Source organism: Pan paniscus, chromosome 5 (assembly GCF_029289425.2).
Source record: "Pan paniscus chromosome 5, NHGRI_mPanPan1-v2.0_pri, whole genome shotgun sequence".
NCBI classification, from domain to species: domain Eukaryota; kingdom Metazoa; phylum Chordata; class Mammalia; order Primates; family Hominidae; genus Pan; species Pan paniscus.
Genome location: NC_073254.2, coordinates 38,817,588 through 38,840,466, shown reverse-complemented (window position 1 = coordinate 38,840,466; position 22,879 = coordinate 38,817,588). Strand labels below are relative to the sequence as shown.

Sequence of the window (22,879 nt, the reverse complement as noted above, 5' to 3'; positions counted from 1 at the left end):
TGGCTATTCTAGTTAGCAATTCCTCTAACCTTTTTTCAAGGTTATTAGCTTCCTTGCATTGGGTTAGAACATGCTCCTTTAGCTTGGAGGAGTTTGTTATTACCCACCTTCTGAAGCCTGCTTCTGTCAATTCATCAAACTCATTCTCCATCCAGTTTTGTTCCCTTGCTGGTGAGGAGTTGTGATCCTTTGGAGGAGAAAAGGCTTTCTGGTTTTTGGAATTTTCAGCCTTTTTTACTGGTTTATTGTCATCTTTGTGGATTTATCTACCTTTGGTCTTTGATGTTGCTGACCTTCTGATGGGGTTTTTGTGTGGATGTCCTTTTTGTTGGTGTTGACGTTATTCCTTTCTGTTTGTTAGTTTTTCTTGTAACAGTCAGGCCCCACTGCTGCAGGTCTGCTGGAGTTTGCTGGAGGTCCACCCCAGACTCTGTTTGCCTGGGTATCACCAGCAGAGGCTGCAGAACAGCAAAGATTGCTGCCTGTTCCTTCCTCTGGAAGCTTTGTCCCAAAGGGGCACCCACCAGATGCCAACCAGAGCTCTCCTGTTATGAGGTGTCTGTTGACCCATGCTGTGAGTTTTCTCCCAGTCAGGAGGCACAGGGGTCAGGGACCCACTTCAGGAGGCAGTCCGTCCCTTAGCAGAGCTTGAGCGCTGTTCTGGGAGATCCACTGCTCTCTTCAGAGCCAGCAGGCAGGAATGTTTAAGTCTGCTGAAGTTGTGCCCACAGCCGCTGCTTCCCGCAGGTGCTCTGTCCCAGGGAGATGGGAGTTTTATCTATGAGCCCCTGACTGGAGCTGCTGCCTCTCTTTCTGAGATGCCCTGCCCAGAGAGGAGGAATCTAGAGAGGCAGTCTGGCTCCAGTGGCTTTGAGGAGCTACAGTGGGCTCCACCCAGTTCGAAGCTCCTCGTGGCTTTGTTTACACTGTGAGGGGAAAACCACCTACTCAAGCCTTAGTAATGGCAGATATCCCTCCCCCTACCAAGCTTGAGTGTCCCAGGTCGACTTCAGACTGCTGTGCTTGCAGTGAGAATTTCAAGCCAGTAGATCTTAGCTTGCTGGGGCTCCATGGGGGTGGGATCCACTGAGCTAGACCACTTGGCTCCCTGGCTTCAGCCCCCTTTCCAGGGGAGTGAACGGTTCATTCTCACTGGCATTCCAGGCACCACTGGGGTATGAAAAAAAAAACTGTAGCTAGCTTGGTGTCTGCCCAAAATGACTGCCCAGTTTTGTGCTTGAAACCCAGGGCCTTGGTGGTGTAGGCACCCGAGGGAATCTCCTGGTCTGCGGGTCACAAAGACTGTGGGGAAAATGTAGCATCTGGGCTGGAATGCACCATTCCTCGTGACACAGTCCCTCAGGGCTTCCCTTGGCTAGGGGAGGGAGTTCCCCAGCCCCTTGTGCTTCCTGAGTGAGGCAGTGCCCCCCACCCTGCTTCAGCTCGCCTTCTGTGGGCTGCACCCACTGTCTAACCAGTCCCAATGAGATGAGCCGGGTACCTCAGTTGGGAATGCAGAAATCACTGGCCTTCTGTGTTGATCTCACTGGGAGCTGCAAACCAGAGCTGTTCCTATTTGGCCATCTTCAGAAAAGCATTTTTTTAAAATGCCAGTATATTCTTGCCTTTAGGGTCCTTGAGATTGTTTTGGTTGGAATTTGTTTTTCATAAAGGAATTTCCTGTATAAATGTAAGTCAAATATTTGCTTTGTGTGTATTGATTTTCTTTCTTAGGCCAGTAGAACACTGTACTTCTAGGAGTTGTGTGTGTGTGTGAGTATATACGTACTCACATGTGCTTATAGAATGGACTAAGTAGTGTTAATTTTCTCTAAATGATGGAAGAAATAAAAGTCAGCTATGCTTTTTAATATAATACATCAAGCTTCCTTACAATTCTAAGTGGAGGATTGGAGTTTAGGTGAGGAGGGGGAAATGATAATCCCAGACTCAGGAAAGGGGAGAAGTCACTAGGAACTACCACTTGTCTTCTGACTACTATATGATATTTTTTTTCTAAAAGCAGATTTCACCATCTGACAAATTCCATAGATGATCTTCTCAGTTGTATTTGTCTTAACAGTGCAGCAGTGAAATTGCTGCTTGATGATTCCACAGGCATTTTCTGCAAGTGTCGCCTTCCTGATGAAAAGCCTAACGTGGTAAAAATCACGCAGATTTCAAAAATCCAATTTATTATCCAGGATTAGCTATAACTAATAATTTTTCATAAACTCCAGTTATAGGTATTTTTTCCTGAGGGAAAGTGAAACTTTAAGTCTTCTGTGAAGCCATAATTAAATAGTATATTTTAAGACAAAGAAGAGTGATCATCATGTATATACAACACCTGATAGCTGCAGAAACCAAGACTAATTTATATTCCAAAGTCAAAATGTCAAATATTAAGAGAAAATCATAGCCTTATTAGCAAAGGAGAAATCTCTCTGTTAATCACTTATTTAACAACTTGCAAATCTGTGAGATATTTCTTTACTTTGACATTCGATGATCCTCAGGAAGGGGAGTTGGGAGGGAAAATTGATCTCTGATAATGCTCGAACAGCCTTGGATGCATCTGCAGGGCTTGATTTCTTATTTAACTTGTGAGTGCTAGCTTATCAAAATGCAGGTATGCAGGAGATACTGAGAAACAGATTGGTAAAAGCTGGGCAATATCAACAAATTGGTATGTGCTTGAAGAAACTAAAGCCAGGTAACCAAAGCCAGGTAACCAAAGGTACTTTCTTCTTGGACTCTCTTGGTCATAACATTGGGATTGTCTAGTTTATTTGTTCAGTACGAGGTGCTTATGAAGTCAGGTTACAGCCATTCTCTATGGTCTGCTGACGTTTACATCCTAAGCAGCTATATTATAAATATGGAAAACTAAAAGTGTGGAGAAATTCGTTGAAAGCCCATTAGTTTCATTATAGTAAGACCAACTCTGCAACAGCCCACAATGGTGATCTGCATTAAACAATAGTTACCATTGATTAAGTACCTACTGAGTGCCAGGCACTGGACTAAGGATTTTTATTTCTTTCATTTAATTATGAAAACAACCCTGTAAGATAGGTCTTATTGGAGCTGGGTGTGGTAGCTCATGCCTGTAATCCCAGCATTCTGGGAGGCTGAGGTGGTCTGGATCACCTAAAGTCAGGAGTGTTCGAGACCAGCCTGGCCAACACGGTGAAACCTGGTCTCTACTGAAAATACAAAAAATTAACCAGGTGTGGTGACAGGCACCTGTAATTCCAGATAATCGGGAGGCTGAGGCATGAGAACTGCTTGAATCTGGGAGGCAGAGGTTGCAGTGAGCAGAGATCATGCCACCTCACTGTAGTGTGGGTGACACAGTGAGACTCTGTCTCAAAAAAGAAACTGGACAAGTCTTATCAGTCTTATTCTATCTACCTACTTATCTATCTACCTATCTATAAATACACAAAGGAAGTGAGATCATGAGGTGAAATTATTTGCTCAAGGCTGTACCATGTTAATTAGAGGAAATGGGACTTAAATGCTGTCTATCCAACTTAAAGGCAGACAAGTGATCTGAGGAGAGAGTATTGCATAAAAAAAAAGCCAATTATTAACCCAGAAAGGAAAAAAAATCCTAATTAAGAAAGGAAATATAGTCATGGTATACTACTTGTCTTAGCTAGAAAAGATACTTAAATACACTCTCTCTAAGGCCATTAGCTAGTTAATGTCTTTGGACTGTTTTCCTGTCATCGAAATGATCTGTGTTGTAATTTTAGTCAGAGGGCCTTGAAGAAGGAAGTTGTATGTGCCTGTGTGTGTGTGTATGTCTATATGTAAGTATCTTGTGCAAATTGGCCAAGTTATTTATCCATTCTTGAGAAGCAGATTAAGTTTTAGAAGTCTTTGCTTTCATTGGGAGGCAATTCTCCATGGGTCTGTTGTGATTCTGCCCATCTTGTGAGCAGAGGCACTGCTGGCTTTGTTCTGGACCATCTCTTTAGGTATGTTTGTATAGTGAATGGCCTTGGAAGACAGAGAGAGTGATGTCTTCCAGAACAATCATTCTCAACTTGTGGTGATTTTGCCTCCAAAGGGATATATGGCGATTTCTGGGACCACTTTTGGTGTAACAACTGGGGGAGTGCTATGGGCATCTAGAAGGTGGTGGCCAGGGCTGCTCCTAATTATCTTGTAATGCACATGACAGTCTTCACAACAAAAAATTCTGCAGCCCAGAATGTCAGTAGAGCTGAGATTGGGAAACTCTGTTCTGGGACAAAGGCTGGGTTTCTTTATTGCCCAGTATGATAAAGACAATGTCTCCCTATGGTGCAAAGGTCAGGCAAGTTTACTTCCCATTGTGAAAGATTTAATCCCATTGACTTGTACACTTAAGAGTGGTTAAAATGGTAAATTTTATGTAATATGTATTTTACTATAATAACAATATTTGAAAAAAAGAGTTTGGGTTCCCTAAGCTTGAGGTTCTTCTCCTAAAATGCAAACTAATGTGTGCATACCTAGCCCCCTTCTCATTGTGGGAATTGGGTCTTGGGTGCAAATGCTATTTTGGCTACTGCTATTGCGTGAGCAATAAAGTCCTTTGTCACTGACTCAGTGGTCTCATGTTTCCTGCCAGCACCCATGAAACTGTGGCATGCTAACTTGTCTCTTGCTAGCAGAGTGCAGCTTCAGACCTTCCATAGTCCTTGATAGCCTCTCCTGGTACCATCTAGCATGCATGTTTGTGTGTGCACATACAGGGGTATTTGCATGTGTATGTTACGCATCGTGGACTAATTCCAGCTAAGAAACAGTCTGAGCTCTGCCCCAAGGTCCAGACTCTTTTCGTTAGTTAGAGACAAATTAATGATGATGGACCTGGTAGTACTTCCAAACCCATGGAAAGACAGAAGAATGTTCACATTCTTGCATGCATTTAGGGAGGCCAGAACAAACGTGTTTTCTTAGAGGTGAGTTTAGGTCTAATAAGCCTAAGATACTCTTTCAAAACTAACCTGTTTTGTGTATGCATGTTCCAAGTCAATCTGGGGTTGGCCGTCAGCAGTGGAACAAGTGCCTGATTAGCAGATGCCTGTGATTGCTCTGGCACTGATGACCCTATGTCAATACGCCCCATTTATATGATGGTGCTTTTCCAAGCTAAGGAAGTAAGAAATGAGTCTGCTCCATTTTAATTAAGTAAACTGCCCCTAGTAATTAAGGATCAGGCAAGAGAATTCACCATCTCAGAAACACAGACCAGTAACTATGAAATAACCAAATACACAATTGTATTTTTAGAGTTTGTTTAATTTGACAGACCCGAGTGGAAGATGGAGCTAGTAACTTTGGAGTGATTTTGGTTTGTTTTATTGCTTTTCCTATTTGTAGTTGATTTTGACTAATAAAATAATGAGAATTGAAAAATGTTTTTATGCTAAGTAGTTTCATTAAATAGCATTTAACCCAGCATCATGAACATTAAAACAGTAAAATAATTTTTTTAAATTGGAGGTTGTGATATATACTATTTTCTTATTTATTTAAAATTTATTTTTAATCAGAATTGTACACGTTTTTAAAAGTCAATCAGTTCAACAAAGATTGTAACAAAATAGCAGCCATTTCCCACACCCCTCCTCACCACAGTTCCTGTTTCATACAGTTACCTGATTTGAACTAGTTTAGCTATTTCTCATGGAGTACTGCTATATTCCTAATCCCCTCCCCCATTTTAATACATCTGAGGTGCTTGGTTCTTACAAGTGATGGCATCTCATAGTTTAATTTAAAATTATTTTAAGAATGATTTTAACTAAACTTTTTAATTAAAAAAATTCTTTTATTTTAGATGACATAAAAGAATGGAGATCCATTTAATTGGGTGGTATCTCAAATTTGATAAAATAAATTTTGATTTTGTTTTGATTTATTAACTTTCTGGATTTATCTTGCTTTGTATTTATCTTGATTTATTAACTTTTTATGTAATTACTATGGAAGATGATTATTTAGATTTTTTCCCAAACTCGTTCCCCTATCAAAAATAGGGCCACATACATACAAACACATATAGATACCTTTCCCTTTCTTTTTTCTTTCCACTATAATTTTGTAATACTTTTGGTTAATATCTATACATTATTTCTACTATGTAAATGTTATTCTTAGTTGAACCATTTAGGTGTACTCTACTTACATTTCCTTTCTTGGGTAACCCTTTTTCCCTGTTGCCTAGGTTAATAATTACCTATTTTTTCCACTTGCTTTGTTTTATATGTACCTGTTACTAAGCCATCTCCAAACTCTGCAAGAACTTACTGTCCTCTTGATACATTCACATACATTCAGTGATACTGAAATCTTCATTTTATTTTTTTCTCAATCCTTCCAGTCAGCTGCCTCAAGCTGGTAAGTTGTTCTCTAGATCTGCTTTTCAGAGTTATCCTGGTATTTTTCTTTACCATTATCTTGAGAATTTCCTTTGCTTCCTTGGTGGATGGTTCTCTTCTTTTTTTGGATTCTATGTCTTCCTCTATCTTGGTTACACCTTCATTTTTTGTGGAACTCACCTCTAGTTGCCTTCAGAGAAAAGCTTCATGGGAGACACATTTTTCTGAGACTTTTCATGTCTGAAAATATCTTTTTTTTTCTCTAATCAAACTTGACTGTAAGTATGGCGAAGTATACAATTCTAGGTTTGATATAATTTCTCTCAGAATTGTGAGGGGATTCTTCAAATTTCCTTTCCATTCAGAATGGTAGTTGAGAAGTTTGATGGCATTCTGTTTCGTTAAATGTAACCCTTTTTCCTTTCTCTGAAGGCTTTTAGACTATTTTCTTTGTTCCTGGTGTTCTGGTAATTTCCAATTATGTGTCTTGGTATGGGCCTTTTTGCTTATCGGACTGGGTACTCAATGGGCTTTTTAATTCTTAAAATATGTGCTTTCAGTTTTGGAAAAAAATTGTTTCTTTGATAATTTTCTTCTCTTCATTTCCCTACTCTTTCCAGAAGTCCAGGTATTTGAATATAGGACCTCCCCAAGTGATTATCTAATCGTCTCTCTTACTTTTCATCTCTGTGGATTTTTAACTCTCTCACTTAAAAAAAATAAAAGCCTCAACTTTTATCTTTGATTATTTCCTAGTCATTTTATTTTTAACATCTAAGAGCTCTTTCACATTCTCTGAATGTTCCTTTTTTAGCATCCTATTCTTGTTTTATAAATGTGATATCTTCCCTCTTCTCTGAGGATTGATGTTCTATTATTTTACACTTTCCTTTCCTGCACTATGTTTTTTTTCTTCCGAGGTCCTTTTTTGTTTTCTTTGTCTCTATGTTTTGATCTCTGTAACCATGTCAGAGTCTTTTCTTGGCTGTCTGGTTAGATTTGAGAGTGAGGTATTAAGGACGCACTGTGTGCATAGGTAGGGGAGGTGTCCTGTAGGGTGATTCGTTTTGGCCATTTCATTGGCAGGCCTCCTCCAAGTTTTAGTATCTGTAAGTATTGCTCTTTTGGGGTCTATATCCTTTGAGAGGAATCTTTCAATCTGTTGCCTTGTTGATAAGAACCTAGGTGTCAACATTTTGGGATCTGACTGTGAGAAGGAGGCATGGATCAAGAGATTTATTCTCAGTTTCAGTATAGTCCCCTTGTTCTGAGCTGTACTTGAGTCTAGTTTCCTTAAGGTTCAACATCTCCAGATAATAAACCTCCCATATTTCTCAAGGGAGGTGATCTCAGGGGATCTATTTGGTTCTTTTAAAGACTCTGAGCCAATACACCTATTTTTAGCCACAGTTATCTATCCCCCTTATTTCAGAGGCAGATGGTGCCTCCATCCCCAAGCCTTCTTTAGGTTTTTAAGCATGCAAAGGCTTGCTTCTTGGCTTCCCTTTCTGCAGTCTCACATTTTAGCTTCTTCAGGTCTGCTGTCATCCATCCATTTGCCCCACATCCATTTGCTTTACTCTCCCAAATTTTGTGGTTGTTATTCCCTTTCCACTCTTCTGTGTCCTTATGGGTTCATCCTTTTAAAGTTGTCTTAACTGATGCTTCAGAGGGGCGTCAGAAGGGAGCTAAGAAAAAACTCCCATTTGTTCAATCTGCTGTGTTCAACCAGAAACCACTTTCATAATGATCCATCAGAGCTGTTTTCCTAGAATCCGCAATAGGGATGGTAGCCTGTGGGCAGATTTTCTATGAGGGAATCTTCTTTAGCTGGCACAGGGCTAACAACATCTACATCTCTTTAGCAGGCCATGTGTTCTTCAGACTTCCACAGGCTGCAGCACTCCCTATGTCTATCGTCTGTTTTCAATTATACATTTATGTTTTTTGACCTGTCCCTGGGATCATTTGAACTTGTGACCATTGGTCTACACATACATAATATAATGTGATTTTAAAGAAACTGCAGCTTAGAGGCTGTAACCAGAAATAGGTTTAAAAACCAAATAGGCCTGTTGCCCTAGTTTTATTCTCCATGTTCTGACTTGGTCTCATCATTGACTCTACCTGCAACTAATGGAGAATCAGCAGCTACCTGCAGCTCCTCTTGTGAAAGTTAAGTAAGATGAAGAGCTTCTTGTCTTGCTTTTCCATATACGATAAAATATGCAGAAAGATAAAGGAGGCTGTTTTCTGTGACGGGTTCCCCAAATCGACTTCAGTGAAATGCGTTTACTAAACAATTATAAAATATTTAGAACCGGAAGGGAACCTGACCTAAGCTTCTTATTTTGCCATTGAAGAAACAAAACCCCACAGTGGAGAAAGCCATTTTCCCTCAGAGACATGATCCGTTGGTAGTAGAATTAGCACAGGGGTCCTGTCTTCCAGTTTGGTCCTCTCCCTGTACATCTTAAAGAAGAGAAGTGAGAAGATGAGGGGCTTCTAATTAGCCCATAAATGGCAACATATTCTGAGGGCCACTCAACCTTCACTGCTATCTCTGAACTAAAAGGGATTATGTGTAAATGGTATATTTATCATTATTTTCAAGTCATATACTCTTATTGAATCATATTCACATTAGGCATTAACAAACATTGCTCATGGCTGGAAGGGTTAGAATGAGAATGATCAGAGTTCTTAATTTGTCTATGCATTGTCAGTAAGGCTTTTTGTGGCGTCATGTTTGTAGACTTGTATTTAAATGATAGAAATGGTGTTAAACATTAAAATGTAGCCCTCAGGGATTTCTGATATAAATGAAAGAAAATCAACATTTACTTCTAACTTGAGAAAATTTAATGGGGAACTTTTTTCTTTTTTTTAATATATTTTTATTATACTTTAAGTTCTAGGGTACATGTGCACAACGTGCAGGTTTGTTACATACGTATACATGTGCCATGTTGGTTGCTGCACCCATTAACTCATCATTTACATTAGGTATATTCTCCTAATGCTATCCCTCCCCCTTTCCCCCAACCCCACAAGGACAAAAAACCAAACATCGCATGTTCTCACTCATAGGTGGGAATTGAACAATGAGAATTTTTTTTATTGATGATTAAATATATTCATGCCATCTAAGTATGTTTTCAGTTTATCATATATTCTCATATGGGTGTCACAGGAACTGGTGGGGCTTAAAGGGACCTGGGTGAGACAGCTTCCAGGTGACTGGCCACAGCTTCACTCTTCTTCTGTACTTACAGGGTCGTGTCTCTGAATATAACCACCCTTTTTGTAGGTCTTTGTGGCTTCAAATCATATCTAAACCGTTTTTTTTTTTTCTGTGAAAGTAAGCCTCTGAAAGCTGAAAGCAAGAAGTGGTACTTTGCCATCATAAAAAATTGAAACTGATTATTTCAAAACACCTCATTCAACTTGGATAGGAGATGATTTTAGTTTCCATGGGAACAGAAATAATAAAAACAAGTACGATAACTTCTGTATTTTCAACATCTATGCCTGAATGCTGCCATAAAATCCACAGAAATATCTTCTACCCCAAAACCTATAACAAATCCACACACTTTCCCAAATTTGAAACTTCATAAATATTACATGGAAAAAATGGACATCTAAGGTAGTCTTTTTCATTTTTATTGATCTCCAGTTTCTAGGTCTAGGTTATTTTAGGGAGAGAGAACTAATGGGTGGCAATGAGGAGGAGGGTTGGGTGGTGAGACAGGATATCTTGACTAAAAAATTCTAATTTGTGCTGTTATTTATGATAGTATATGCCTTAAACATTAAAATAATATCCCTCAGGAATTCTGATGTAAATATAAGAAATATCACATTTACTGCTAAAGTGGGCTGGACATGAGCTGTGGTCTCTCTTTAGATGGCTTTCCCCGTTTTTAATTTTTGTTGCTGCTGTTACTGTCAGAGGTGTGATATGAGTTTAAAGTGTAAGTCATTTGGGCAGCCCCATCTGCCTGTGGAAATACCTTCCAAGTAATTGATGCTTTCAGTGTTTTGCGGCTTATTTCCATATAATTTTCATATTCCATCTTCTTTCCCCTTACCACTCAGGAATCCTGAGTTAACCTTAGTAACTGCATGCATATTCTCTAGAAAACCTGAATACTTAACGATTTCCCCTGAGCCCCATCCCTGCTAGGATGTAGCCAGAGGAAATAACTACCAGACCTTTTCTGTCTTCCCATACAAATCAGCCATTTTCTCAGAATGTCAGTTACAAAATAAATAGCAAGATACACATGGAGGCAAACTCAGGCAAAATACACTCAAAATGCCAACGCTGGTGTCAAGGAGAAAAGCTGGTACAGCTTTTCTAATAATAAATATTACGAGCAATTACTTATAATAAATAATGTGTTTTTTAAAGGTAGAAGTCCTGTCTTATAAAAACCTCTCTGTTTAAGGGTACATATTGTCTGTAATTGTACATATATTTTTAATATGTGTAACATGCCCGTTAATCTAGTTGCATTCTGGATGCGTGCCAGAGAGGCTGTGAGGCTGGAATCATCTAGGTTTAAATGACTTCTGCGATCATTGTTTATACCATTATGTACATCAGTTTAATGGGGATTTAAGATAGAGTATAATGAATACCCTTTTTTGACTCCGGCAAAACAGAAGAATTGTGCTTTATAAAGAGTATAGCATTCCACAGTTACTCATAGGCATGAGCTAGTCCTGAAATCTCAAGATATATGTACTCCTTAGAGAAACAATTTCTATCTGAAAACAGGTTCTCTCAAAAATTTTCATCACAAAATTGACTGAAAATTGACGTAAATGTCAGGGAGATATGAAGACTTTGAGCATAAAGTATAAAAATATAAAATATAAAAAAACCTTTCTGATTTATTGCTTTTGCAGTGATGGGTTTATTTTTATGACATTGACTCTTAAACAGTGGCATGGTGATGTAATTAGAATAAATCTTGTAGAACTGTCTTTATGGCCAGAAATCTTTTTGTCAACAGTCAGTCCTTCCATTGTCTTCCAACTTTCAGTAAATTAGTAACTTTTAAGATAAAAACACCACCTTCATTTAAAGAGGCATGATTTCAGGGCACTATTACAGTGAGAACTGTTAACCCAAAATGATTTTTTAAGTGGCATATTCATGAGCATATTGCATTATATATGATTTACAGCCCTACTGTGCACAGTGTCATTTGGGGACCAGCATTGTCAGCATCACAGGAGCTGAGAGAGATGCAGAGGCTCTGAACTCATGACTCACACTTTGCATTTGACAAGGTCCCCAGGTGACAGTGAGGCACTGGTCTTGGAGCCACTAGGCTTGAAGTAACTCTTGAACATACATTGAATTTAACATAAATATGTCTTTGCTCTGTACTTTATCTTAGGAAAATAGTTATTACAATCCAATGGTCAAAGAATTCAAATCGTTTTGTCACTACTTGGAGAATTTTGGACAAGTTTACCTAATTCCCTGTGCTTCAGTGTCCTTATCTGCAAATTAGGATCACCATCGTGTTTTTCTTAAATAATTGTTGTGAGGTTAGTGTAAATATGATTATGCATATGACGTGCTTAGGCCATAGCACCGGGTACCTGGCAAGCTCTGGATAAATGTGAGCCTTGTCATCAGTGCCTTCCTGAAGGCACATATGAGGCTGACTTTTATCTGTGGGAGGCACATTTGTGTCTTATTCAAGACGAATATCCAGAGTCAGTGGTGTTGGGAACAAAGATGAATAACAAAAAGCCCTTACTTCAAGAAACTTCCAGAAGACCTCCATAGTGCCAGGGCTGATATTTCCCCGTTATTCTATAATCATTCCAAATATTTTGGGGGTATCTACTCAATAGCAATTTATGTTCACTATTTTTTTTGCACATAAATAGAGAATAACTGCACAGTGTGGTTAGAATGTACTAGAGGTATCTTAGCAAGTATTAGGAGGGCACAGGTGAGGAGTGACGGCCACCTGAGGGAGCAGGAAGGCTTTCTGGAGAAGGTGGTTCTACCCATGAGGAAGGAAGGGCATCCTGGATGAAGGTGTAAGGAACAGCATGAGTAATAGGATGGCACAGCCCGTGGCCCAGGGCTCTTTTCAGTTTCTTCCACAGAGGACTATCCCCACTCCAAACTTCTGTCTGGGAAGGTCTGGGTTTGGCCTTCTTTCCCTGCCACATCCAGCCATCCCTCTTTCCATTGTTGAGGAACCCAACTTCCCTATTTTTTTAAGGAAATAGAGGAGGGATGGGAGAGTGAGGGTGTTGGGAAGGGAGGTGAAAGAGTATTAGTATGAGCATGTGTGGGGCTGGGGAGGGAAGGTATTAGTATATTAGTTTGCTAGGGCTACCATAACAAAACACTGCAGACTAGGGGACTTAAACAGCAGACATTTATTTTCTCACAGCTCTGGAGGCCCAAAGTCTGAGATCAAGGTGTTGGCAGGGTTGGTTTGTTCTCAGGCCTCTCTTGGCTTGACATGAGTCAGATTGGATTAGGGCCACCCTCATGACCCAATTTTAACTTAAATTGCCTCCAAATACAGTGACTTTATGAGGTACTGGGGTTAAGACTTCGACATAATAATTGTGAGGGAGGGTACAATTCAGCCCCCAAAAGTGAGAAGATGGGGTTTGTCTCTAATTTGATGCTGCTTAACAGATGGATAATATTCAGGGAGTAGAGTCAGCTTTTCAAGTTTGAGTCCGTAAGAAACATGATCAGTGATGAGTAGAGCGGGGAGAAAAGCAGAGACATGGCTCCCACCTCAGCCCAGCAGCCCCTCTGCCTCATTATCCATTGGTTATAGATTAGAGGTTGGCCTTAGCCAGGTGCCTTGTTACCATGGCGACCAGTTTTTCAGCTACTGAGGACCACTGTTCTTCAATAAGAAGTGTGTGTGTGCACACATGCATGCATGTGCATACAGGTATGTGTGTTTGTGATGCTGATGAAAGATATTTTCCATCTACTGGCCATGTAACCTTTGGCAACTTGCTTTATGTCTCTGGCTCAATTTCCCATTCTATACAATGGAAATAATAATCACATCTGCCCACAGGTTGGGAAGATAAAATGAGAAACTGCATGTGAAAGTGCTCTAAGAAGCACAATATGCTACCTAAATGTTTGGCATTACATATTACATCCATAACTGGCTACTGCCAACCTGTCATTCCAATGGAAGATAGAGTCATTTGTTGCTTAAGCGCGTATACTAATTTATGGAAATTATCCTTGTTTAGTATCTCTTGTTTGTACATTCGTATTACTTCTGCAAGTATTAATAGCTAGCAGTTTGGAAACAACAAAAAGCTATTGGATGGTAAATGTGTTGTGAAAAATGGATGCCAAAGAACTTGGAAGCAAAGAATAAACATAACTGAGAGTGAGGATGATTAGTCCATATGAATCAGACCCAACAGTCTTAATGGACTAAAAGTTCCCAGGGCTGGTGATAGCTCTGAGTTTGTGTGAGTGGTACCAGATTCCTCTTCAGTAGTTTTGCTACAGCACTGTGAGAGAGGAGTGAAGGGGATGGAGGAAGGGTGCAACTTGTTCCTCCTTTGCCTCTTGTATTTCTTTTTTATCCTAAAGAATAGTTACATAGAGGGAGTGCCCTTTTCCTTCTTTGCAGACTGTCACCGTGGTATAGATTTTATCTGTGTGTATATGTGTGTGTATGTGTGTGTGTGTGTGTGTGTGTGTGTGTATGTGTATGTGTATGGATGGGTGTAAAACCCAGTGTTCCTTCTGGGGATGATTTGATTGATGTATACACTGGAAACATCTTTAATAATTTAATGTCTGCTTCAAAGGAGATTACACCAAAAAGCACATTGCTTTTCATTTATTCATTACAGATCTGTCATAGCAGCATTTTTATTTTTTTGCCCTGAATTGTAGTGTCGTTGTAATAATAAATTTTGTTCCAGACTCAGGATATTTTAAAGGTTTATAAGCCTTTTAACTAATGTTACCGTCTTATTTAAATTGATCAAATTGGTATTTCAACACCATAATCTTGCATTTCTTAAAGTTGAACTAACCAGATGTGGCTTCATTTGATGACTACTAAAATAGCTGTGCCGGGAAAGTCTAATAGGAATAATGGGATGAAAGCATAATACTGCTTGTTAGTACTGGTGGTAATAATAACTACGAGACAGGGCCTGAATTTAGGGCCAGTTGTCTTCTTTCCTAAAAAGAAATTAGGGTATATGCCAGCCGTTTGCATTAAAAGGAGAAAAAAATGTATAAGTGTTTGGGAATTCTGGATAAAGAAAGAGGTAAGGCTGAGAAATACAAAACTAAATACTAATATGTTATTATTTTGCAATTTTTAGGTATAAATCCAGATGTCAGAAGAGGAAAATAGACATTTTCTTACTTAGGTGTGATTGTCTTAACATAGTTCAGCAAGCATTTTGTCTTAACATAGTTCAGCAAGCACTGGTAATATGTTCTCAGAGAGGCGAAGACCATATCCAGAATCCTAAAAAGTTACAGTAAATTATGAGTTTTTTGTTATTTTATTAAATGCTACACAACTTCTCTTTAAAACTAAAACAAAGTTGTTCTGAATAATAGGGCAAGTTTAGGCACAGTAAGGATCAAAACCATTTCTAGGAGAGTGATTTATAATTATCCAATTTTCAGAGGTAATTTAAAAAGAAATCTGTTCCTATTGGCCATTAGTACTGCAGTATTTCGGGAGTTTTGTTATATACTGCTTCAGGTACTCTGCTAGACAATTCTTATAATAATGTTTCCTTCCTAGATCACACCAAAAGTCAGTGATAGAAATTCCCAAAATATTTTGTTTTCAGGTCAGTAATTCTTTTTTTTTATTTTTTTATTTTTTGAGACAGAGTCTCTCTCTGTGGCCCAGGCTGGAGTGCAGTAGTGCAATCTCGGCTCACTGCAACCTCCATCTCCTGGGTTCAAGCAATTCTGCCTCAGCCTCCTGAGTGGCTGGGATTACAGACATGCACCACCAAGCCCGGCTAATTTTTTGTATTTTAGTGGAGACGGGGTTTCATCATGTTGTCCCCAGGGTGGTCTTGAACTCCTGAGCTCAGGCAGTCCTCCTGCCTCAGCCTCCAAAGTGCTAGGATTACAAGCGTGAGCCACCATGCCCAGCCTCAGGTCAGTAATTCTTTAAACAGTAAAAGTAATGTTGCCTACTGCAGATCTCATATGTTCTGGCCATTGAAAGTACACGTGAGTGTCCTTATTGTAGCAACTTGTTTGGTTATTAATTTAAGGAAAGATACTAGGACTTTGGGACAAGACTGCCTTTGGTTTACACCCTAGCCCTACTTGGTCACTTGCCCTGTGATGTGGGAAGTGTGATGCGATTTCTCATTTACTCTCTTTGTCTAACGGGTATAAGAAACAACTCATAGGGCTATTGTGAGAGTTGCATGAAATGCTGCGTGTGATGTTTGGCACAGAGCGGTGCTCAGCCTTTGCACTTCTATTTGCCCCGCCTTTCTCACTTGTCACTACCTGCAAACACTGTAGACACAGAGTTGTAGAAGTCTCTATGGCCAAACAACCCACTCCTTTCCCGACACATGCCCTTAACTGCTTCTCGCCTCATTCCACATTGTAATGTGATTTGTTTACGCATCTTTCCTGCCCATTGTGCTCTGCGCTCTTTCATCTCGGAGACAGTGGTATTTATCTCCGAATGCCGGGAACTCTCAGTACTGCTTAACACAGATGGGTGCCCTTGGCCCAATCACTGAAGTCATAAGGCGTGAGAGTCCCTTATGTGTCTCTCAGGGTCCCACAATGACCACGTATGTTATTCTGCAGAGTCCATGGAAGGAAACTTGTCTCTGGGCCAAGGGTCCACAGGGCTTTTCCTGGCTTCTTCTGACTTGTTCGTGGGGAACCATCCGCCATGTTTTCTCTGAGCTGGTTTATTATACCTTCTTCCCCCTTGGAAGTCCCCTCTCTGCCTTAGTGTCTTGGTAAAGGAAAAGTCTTGACTTCCTGGTGTGGGCTCCTTTCCTGAACTCCCTAGAAATCCTTGCTCTTCAGCGATGCAGAATGTAATCTTTGGCTCAGTACATTTCCTCTGCTCCATTTTATTTCTTTTTGTGGTAATATACTCATAATGGCATATTTACCATCTTAACCAATTTTAAGTGTACATACAGTTCAGTGGTATGAAACACATTCATAATGTTGTGTAACCACCACCACCAACCGGGTCCAAACCTCTTTTCGTCTTGCAAAACTGAAACTCCATACCCATTAAACAAGAACTCCCCATTTCTCCCTCCCTCAACCTGGCAACCACCATTCTACTCTCTGCTCTATGATTCTGACTACTCTACATACCTCACATGTAGAATCATACAGTATTTGTCTTTTTGTGTGACTGGCTTATTTCACTTAGCATAATATCTCTGTTTCATGCATTTTGCATCAGAATTTTCTTTCTTTGTAAGGCTGAATAATACTCCATTGTATGGATATACTACATTTTGATTATCCACTCATCTTTTGATGAACACTTGGGTTGCTTCCACATTTTAAGCTATTGTGAATAATTCTCCTATAAACGGGTATACAAATATCTCTTCAAGTCCCTGCTTTCAGTTCTTTTGGATATTTACCCAGAGGTGGAGTTGCTAGATCATATGGTAATTCTATTTTGAACTTTTTGAGGAATGACCATACTGTTTTTCAGGTGGCTGTAGCATTTTGCATCCCCACCAAAAATGCCCAGGAGTTCCAGTTTCTCCACATCCTTGTCAACGCTTGTTTTCTTCTGTTTTTTTTTTCTTGTCATCATAATGGGTGTTAGGTAGTATCTTATTGCAGTTTTAATTTGTATTTCCCTAATTATTAGTAAGTTGATGATCTTTTCATGTGATTACTGGCCATTTGTATATCTTCTTTGCAGAAATGTCTATTCAAGTACTTTGCACATTTTTGAATGAGACTTTTTGTTGTTGTTGAGTCTTAAGTGTTCTCTATATATTCTAGATATCAAGCCTTTATCAGATAAATGATTTGCAAATATTTCCTCCCATTCTATGGGTTGCCTTTTTACTCTGTTGGTATTGTCTTTTGATGTACAAAATTTTAAAATTTTTATGAAGTCCCATTTATGTATTTTTTTGTTGCCTGTGTCTTTAGTGTCATATGTAAGAAATCATCACCAAGTCCAATGCCAAAAAGCTTTTGCCCTACGTTTTCCTCTAAGAGTTTTATAGTTTTAGGTTTTACATTTAGGTCTTTCATTCATTTGAAGCTATTTTTTGTACATATGTTAGGTAAGGATACAACTTCATTCTTTTGCATGTAGATATCCAGTTTTCCCAGCACAATTTGTTGAAAGACTGTCCTTTCCCTACTGAATGGTGTTGGCACCCTTATCAGAACCATTTGACCGTATGTGTGAAGGTTTATTTCTGGACTCTCTGTTCTATTCCATTGGTCTATATATCTGTCTTAATTCCAGGACCACTCTGGTTTTGGTTATTGTAGCTTTGCAGTAAGCTTTGAAATAAAGAAGTGGGAATTCTCCAACTTTGTCCTTTTTCAAAGTTGTTTTGGCCACTCAGGGTCCCTTGAGATTCCATATGACTTATAGGTTGGGTTTTTCTATTTCTGTAAAAAACGACAGGGATTGCATTGAATCTGTAGATCACTTTGGATAATATTGACCTCTTAATGATATTAAGTATTCTAATACATTAACATGGGACATATCTCCATTTATGTCTTTTAAATTTTCTTTTGGCAATGTTTTGTATTTTTCATTGCACAAGTCTTTCACCTCACTGGCTAATTCCTAAGTATTTTATTCCTTTTGATGCTATTGTAAATGAAATTGTTTCTGTAATCTCCTTCCAGATTGTTCATTGTTAGTGTATAGAAATGCAACTCATTTTCATGTGTGATGTATTCTCCTCCGTTCTGTTTTTATAATGACAACACCCATCTTTCCCTTGCCAAGCCCTCCTCTCCTTATCACCTCAAGTGTCTGTATCTCAGTGCCTTGCTTAGCTTGTTCTCTTTGAGGAGAGGGTGAGATGGGTCTGGTGGGGCAGATTGGAAATGTTATTCTCTTTGTTAGAGATTGGAGACTTTTCTCACTTTCAGTCGTTTAGGTCACATACATTAAACACCAGAAACTTCTTACCAAGCATTGTGAGTTATGTTCATAAATCTTTTGCCTTTTAGCACTGGCTGGCAGATCCATCCCCCTCTGGACCTGAGTTTCTGTCCATCGTTCTGCCTTTGTGAGGGACCCACCCTGACGACATGCTGAGGGATAGTTAGGACTCTCTGCTATTTGACCTTAAGCATCCGAATAACATTTGAACAGCCTAGGCTCACGGTGTCTTTTAATCTGCATAATGACAAACATTGTGGTTTTTTCAATATCTAAGAACAACTAGTTTTTTCCTTCATTTAAAAAATACACATTTGTATCATGTAATTAAATCTGAGACTTTATTTTTGACAGAAGATAAGAATTATTACTAGTTCCAACTCTTTCTTCTTCAAAATAATGTGTGGAATTTTTTTCTGAACTTTTAGTCTTCTCCCCTTCATTTCCTTCCTTACTTCCAAAACTGAAAGCATTATGTTAACTTTTGTAATGACAAAAAGTTTGGTCAATTGTTTGGTCAGTTAGAAGAGATGGGCTTCTAGAGTTGGAAAGGGGGGTCAGGGCTAACTGGGTTCCAAACTCTCATTTTACAGGGAAGGAGAATTAAGTGACCTGTCCAATGTCAGGTAGCTAGAAAGAGGCAATAATGAGATCTTAACACCAAATAAATCATTCTACCCTATCATTAAAAAAAACCCTGGGCCAGGCGTGGTGGCTCACGCCTGTAATCCCAGCACTTTGGGAGGCTGAGGCAGGTGGATCACAAGGTCAGGAGATCGAGACCATCCTGGCTAACACGGTGAAACCCCGTCTCCACTAAAAAACACACAAAAAATTTAGCCGGGCATGGTGGCGGGCACCTGTAGTCCCAGCTACTCGGGAGGCTGAGGCAGGAGAATGGCATGAACTGGGGAAGCGGGGCTTGCAGTGAGCGGAGATCGCACCACTGCACTCCAGCCAGGGCGACAGAGCAAGACTCTGTCTCAAAAAACAAAAAAAACACCGTGTTATTTTATTGATAGCATTGAAGAAATATGGTGGCTCCAGGAGAGAATGTATTGTAACAAATGGGAAGGGATTTCCATGGTTTTTAGGATCTGTGATGTGCCAGAAACTATGACACTTTATATAACTTTTCTCTAATCTTCATGGAAGTTTTGTTATGTTCCCATTTTACAAATGGGGAATCTGAAACTCACCAAAGTTAGGTAATAGCCAGTAAGTGCCTGGTCAGGACTTGAACCTGGGTTTTTCTCCAAAGTCTTGGCTCTGAAAGCTGGCCTCCTGTTCCCTCCCCGACCCCTTGTTTTTTTTTTTTTTTTGTTGTTGTTTTTTTTTTTGAGATGGAGTCTTGCTCTGTCGCCCAGGCTGGAGTACAGTAGCACTATCTGGGCTCACTGCAAGCTCCGCCTCCCGGGTTCATGCAATTCTCCTGCCTCAGCCTCCCGAGTAGCTGGGACCACAGGCGCCCACCACCACACCTGGCTAATTTTTTGTATTTTTAGTAGACATGGGGTTTCACCATGTTAGCCAGGATGGTCTCGATCTCCTGACCTCATGATCTGCCCGCCTCGGCCTCCCAAAGTGCTAGGATTACAAGTGTGACCACTGTGCCTGGCCCCCAGCATTTATTATTCTTACAGAGAGGACATATAGTTTCTTGACCTTAGATCTGCAGGAAAATCAGTTATTGTATTTAGAGATAAGCTGTCAGCTTCCTTAGGCATTGTGGGGAAAGCTGTCTACATTCCACGTCAGAAAACATGAATTGACAGCCTGGTGCCATTGCCCTCATCCTTAGCCTTGAGGATGACAATCTTTCCACAAAGACTTTTTTTTTTTTTAAACCTCCTCCTCTGGGCCAGGTGCTTCACTAGACACTGGCCAAGGACCTTGCGGTTTGGCTTTCTATCTGCCATGGGGGGTACGAGCACTGGTTCTGGAGTCACAGGCCTAGTTCAAACTCTGGCTCTTTCTGTGGGCTCTTGGGCTCTACCTGTTTAGTTTTCTCATCTGCAAAATGGGGATGATACCAATTTCAAAGGATTGTTGTGAGGATTAAATGAGGGAATGCTTGTAACATGTGGCATGTGGTAGGTACTCAGTAAACGTAAACGCATTCTACACTGTAAAGTACTATGCAAATGTAAGAATGTTTTACTTGACTGTAATATAAGTATTACATTACTATGATGTTCAGTGGAAATGTTCTGTTATGCTTCTTATTTTATCCATTATTCCTTTTGATCCATCAGAGGCCAGCAGAAATAGTAGACGAGGAAGAAGATGGAGAGAAGGCAAACAAGGATGCAGAACAGAAAGAAGACTTTTCAGGAATGAATGGTGACCTTGAAGAGGAAGGAGGTAGGGAGGCTACAGATGTCCCTGAGCAAGTCAAGGAGATTCTGGATCACAGTGAGCAGCAGGCACGCCCTGCTCGTGTAAATGGAGGCACCGATGAGGAGAATGGTGAGGAGCTGCAGCAGGTTAATAATGAGCTTCAACTGGTCCTAGACAAGGAAAGAAAGTCTCAAGGAGCTGGCAGTGGACAAGATGAGGTATTTCTATTGCTTTTGCTTGCTTATGTGAATGCATGAATATGTGTGTGTGTACATGTGTGCATTCAAAGAATTAAGTGTTTAGGACTTGTATTGAAACCACTTGTGGTTGAGTAGGAAAGATCCAATACCATTTAATCCCTTTATTTACTAGTTATTTCAACCATTTAACAACTACTGCCATTGACCTGACAGTTCGTGTCTGCCCTTCCGCCATTCATACATTTAGCCATTCACCCATCCATCTATCTACCTCCTGCCTAGTTTTACAAGAAAATGTACAGAGCCTTCTAAGAACATACATAATCCAAGAAAGAAATATAAAAAAGTAAGAATAAGTTAAGACCAGAGAAGGTAGAAACCAAAAAAGAATATCAAGACCAGTGAGACCTAGACATAAAATAAGGAATATTTTCTCTATTATGAGTGATTTCTTTGATCTCTAGAAGTACTGAAGTTAGTTTGCTTTTTTCTACTTTAAATAGATTAATCAAATTAAGCGTTCAACACATTAGGCACTTGGGTAGTATACAGTTCTATTTATTATACAGAGAGGATAAAGAAATATGTGGTGAAAATAAGAGAACAGAAAAAGTAATATCTGGTGAAATCTCTCTTTTCCTAGCCTGTTCTTCCATGTCTGATCCTGGAGTTGGATACTCATCTGTCCTGGCATTCTTCCATGGGACAATATGATCCTGTTGCTGCCAGGCTCAAGTTCAGTCTCACAGCATAAGAGGCAGGATGTTCTCCATAACATTCTCACCATCTCCTTATCCCATCCCTTCCTGTCTATCCTTCAGATCAAGGTCCACCTCCCTCAAGGCTGTAACTGCTGAAGTGGGCCTTGGACTACTCATTCCTAATACCCACTATGATCACTGAGGTCTACTTGATTATTTATTATTGATGCATCTGATTTATCTTGCTTAGGGAAAGCAAGTTTAGCGGTGGCAAAATGCAAAATGTTCTGGTGGCCAGGTTTCAGTAACAGTACGAAGTTATCTGCAATCCACTATATGAGTTATTCAAAATGTTCTTAACATCTAAATGAAAATGCTCAGCATGTCTCTTATCTTTTCTCAAGATGAGATAATCACAGTCCTATTCTATAAGAAATTCCCCATAGGTATTTCTACATAGTCCTCAGCGTCATTTATATGGCACCTGTAATAGTAGGTTTCATACAACTCTTTGTTGTAGTGGCTTTTGATGAAGCTTACAAAATGGAATCAAAGTGTAATTCTATGTGGGACTAGATAGTAAGATCCAAGCATGATTTTTTTCCAGTGGTCTAGCTTAATTCAACATATGACATAAATAGATTTTACAGAAATGAATGGATTGCCTGTCCTTCCATCTTCCATAAATATAACTTTAAAAAATAATCCTGTAATTTGCAATGACATGAATAAACCTGGAGGATATTATGTTAAGTGAAATTAGCCAACCAAAGAAAGACACATACCATTTGATCTCACTTATATGTGTAATCTAAAAAAAGTTAAACTCATAGAAGTAGAAGGTAGAATGGTGGTTACCAGGGACTGAGTACAGGGTTGGAGAGATGTTAGTCAAATGATACAGAATTTCTGTGAGAAAGGAGGAATAAGTTCAAGAGATCTATTGTACAGTAAGGTGTCTAAAGTATAATAATGTATTGTATACTTGAAAATCACTAACAGAGCAGATTTGAAGTGTTCTCACCACAAAAGATAAGTATGTGAGGTAAGGTGTATGTTAATTAACTCAAGCCATTCCACAATGGATA

At 39.5% G+C, this 22,879-nt stretch overlaps 1 protein-coding gene across 1 annotated transcript in view; it reads left to right on the top strand.

Annotated features, from left to right (window-relative positions):
- The window catches only part of DCDC2 (doublecortin domain containing 2), a 189,410-nt gene that overhangs the window by 159,465 nt on the left and 7,066 nt on the right, over positions 1-22,879 (top strand). Inside the window, exon 10 of the mRNA XM_008976792.4 lies at positions 20,806-21,108. Coding sequence (XP_008975040.2) covers positions 20,806-21,108 — 303 coding nt within the window. The remainder of the gene's footprint in view (positions 1-20,805; positions 21,109-22,879) is intronic.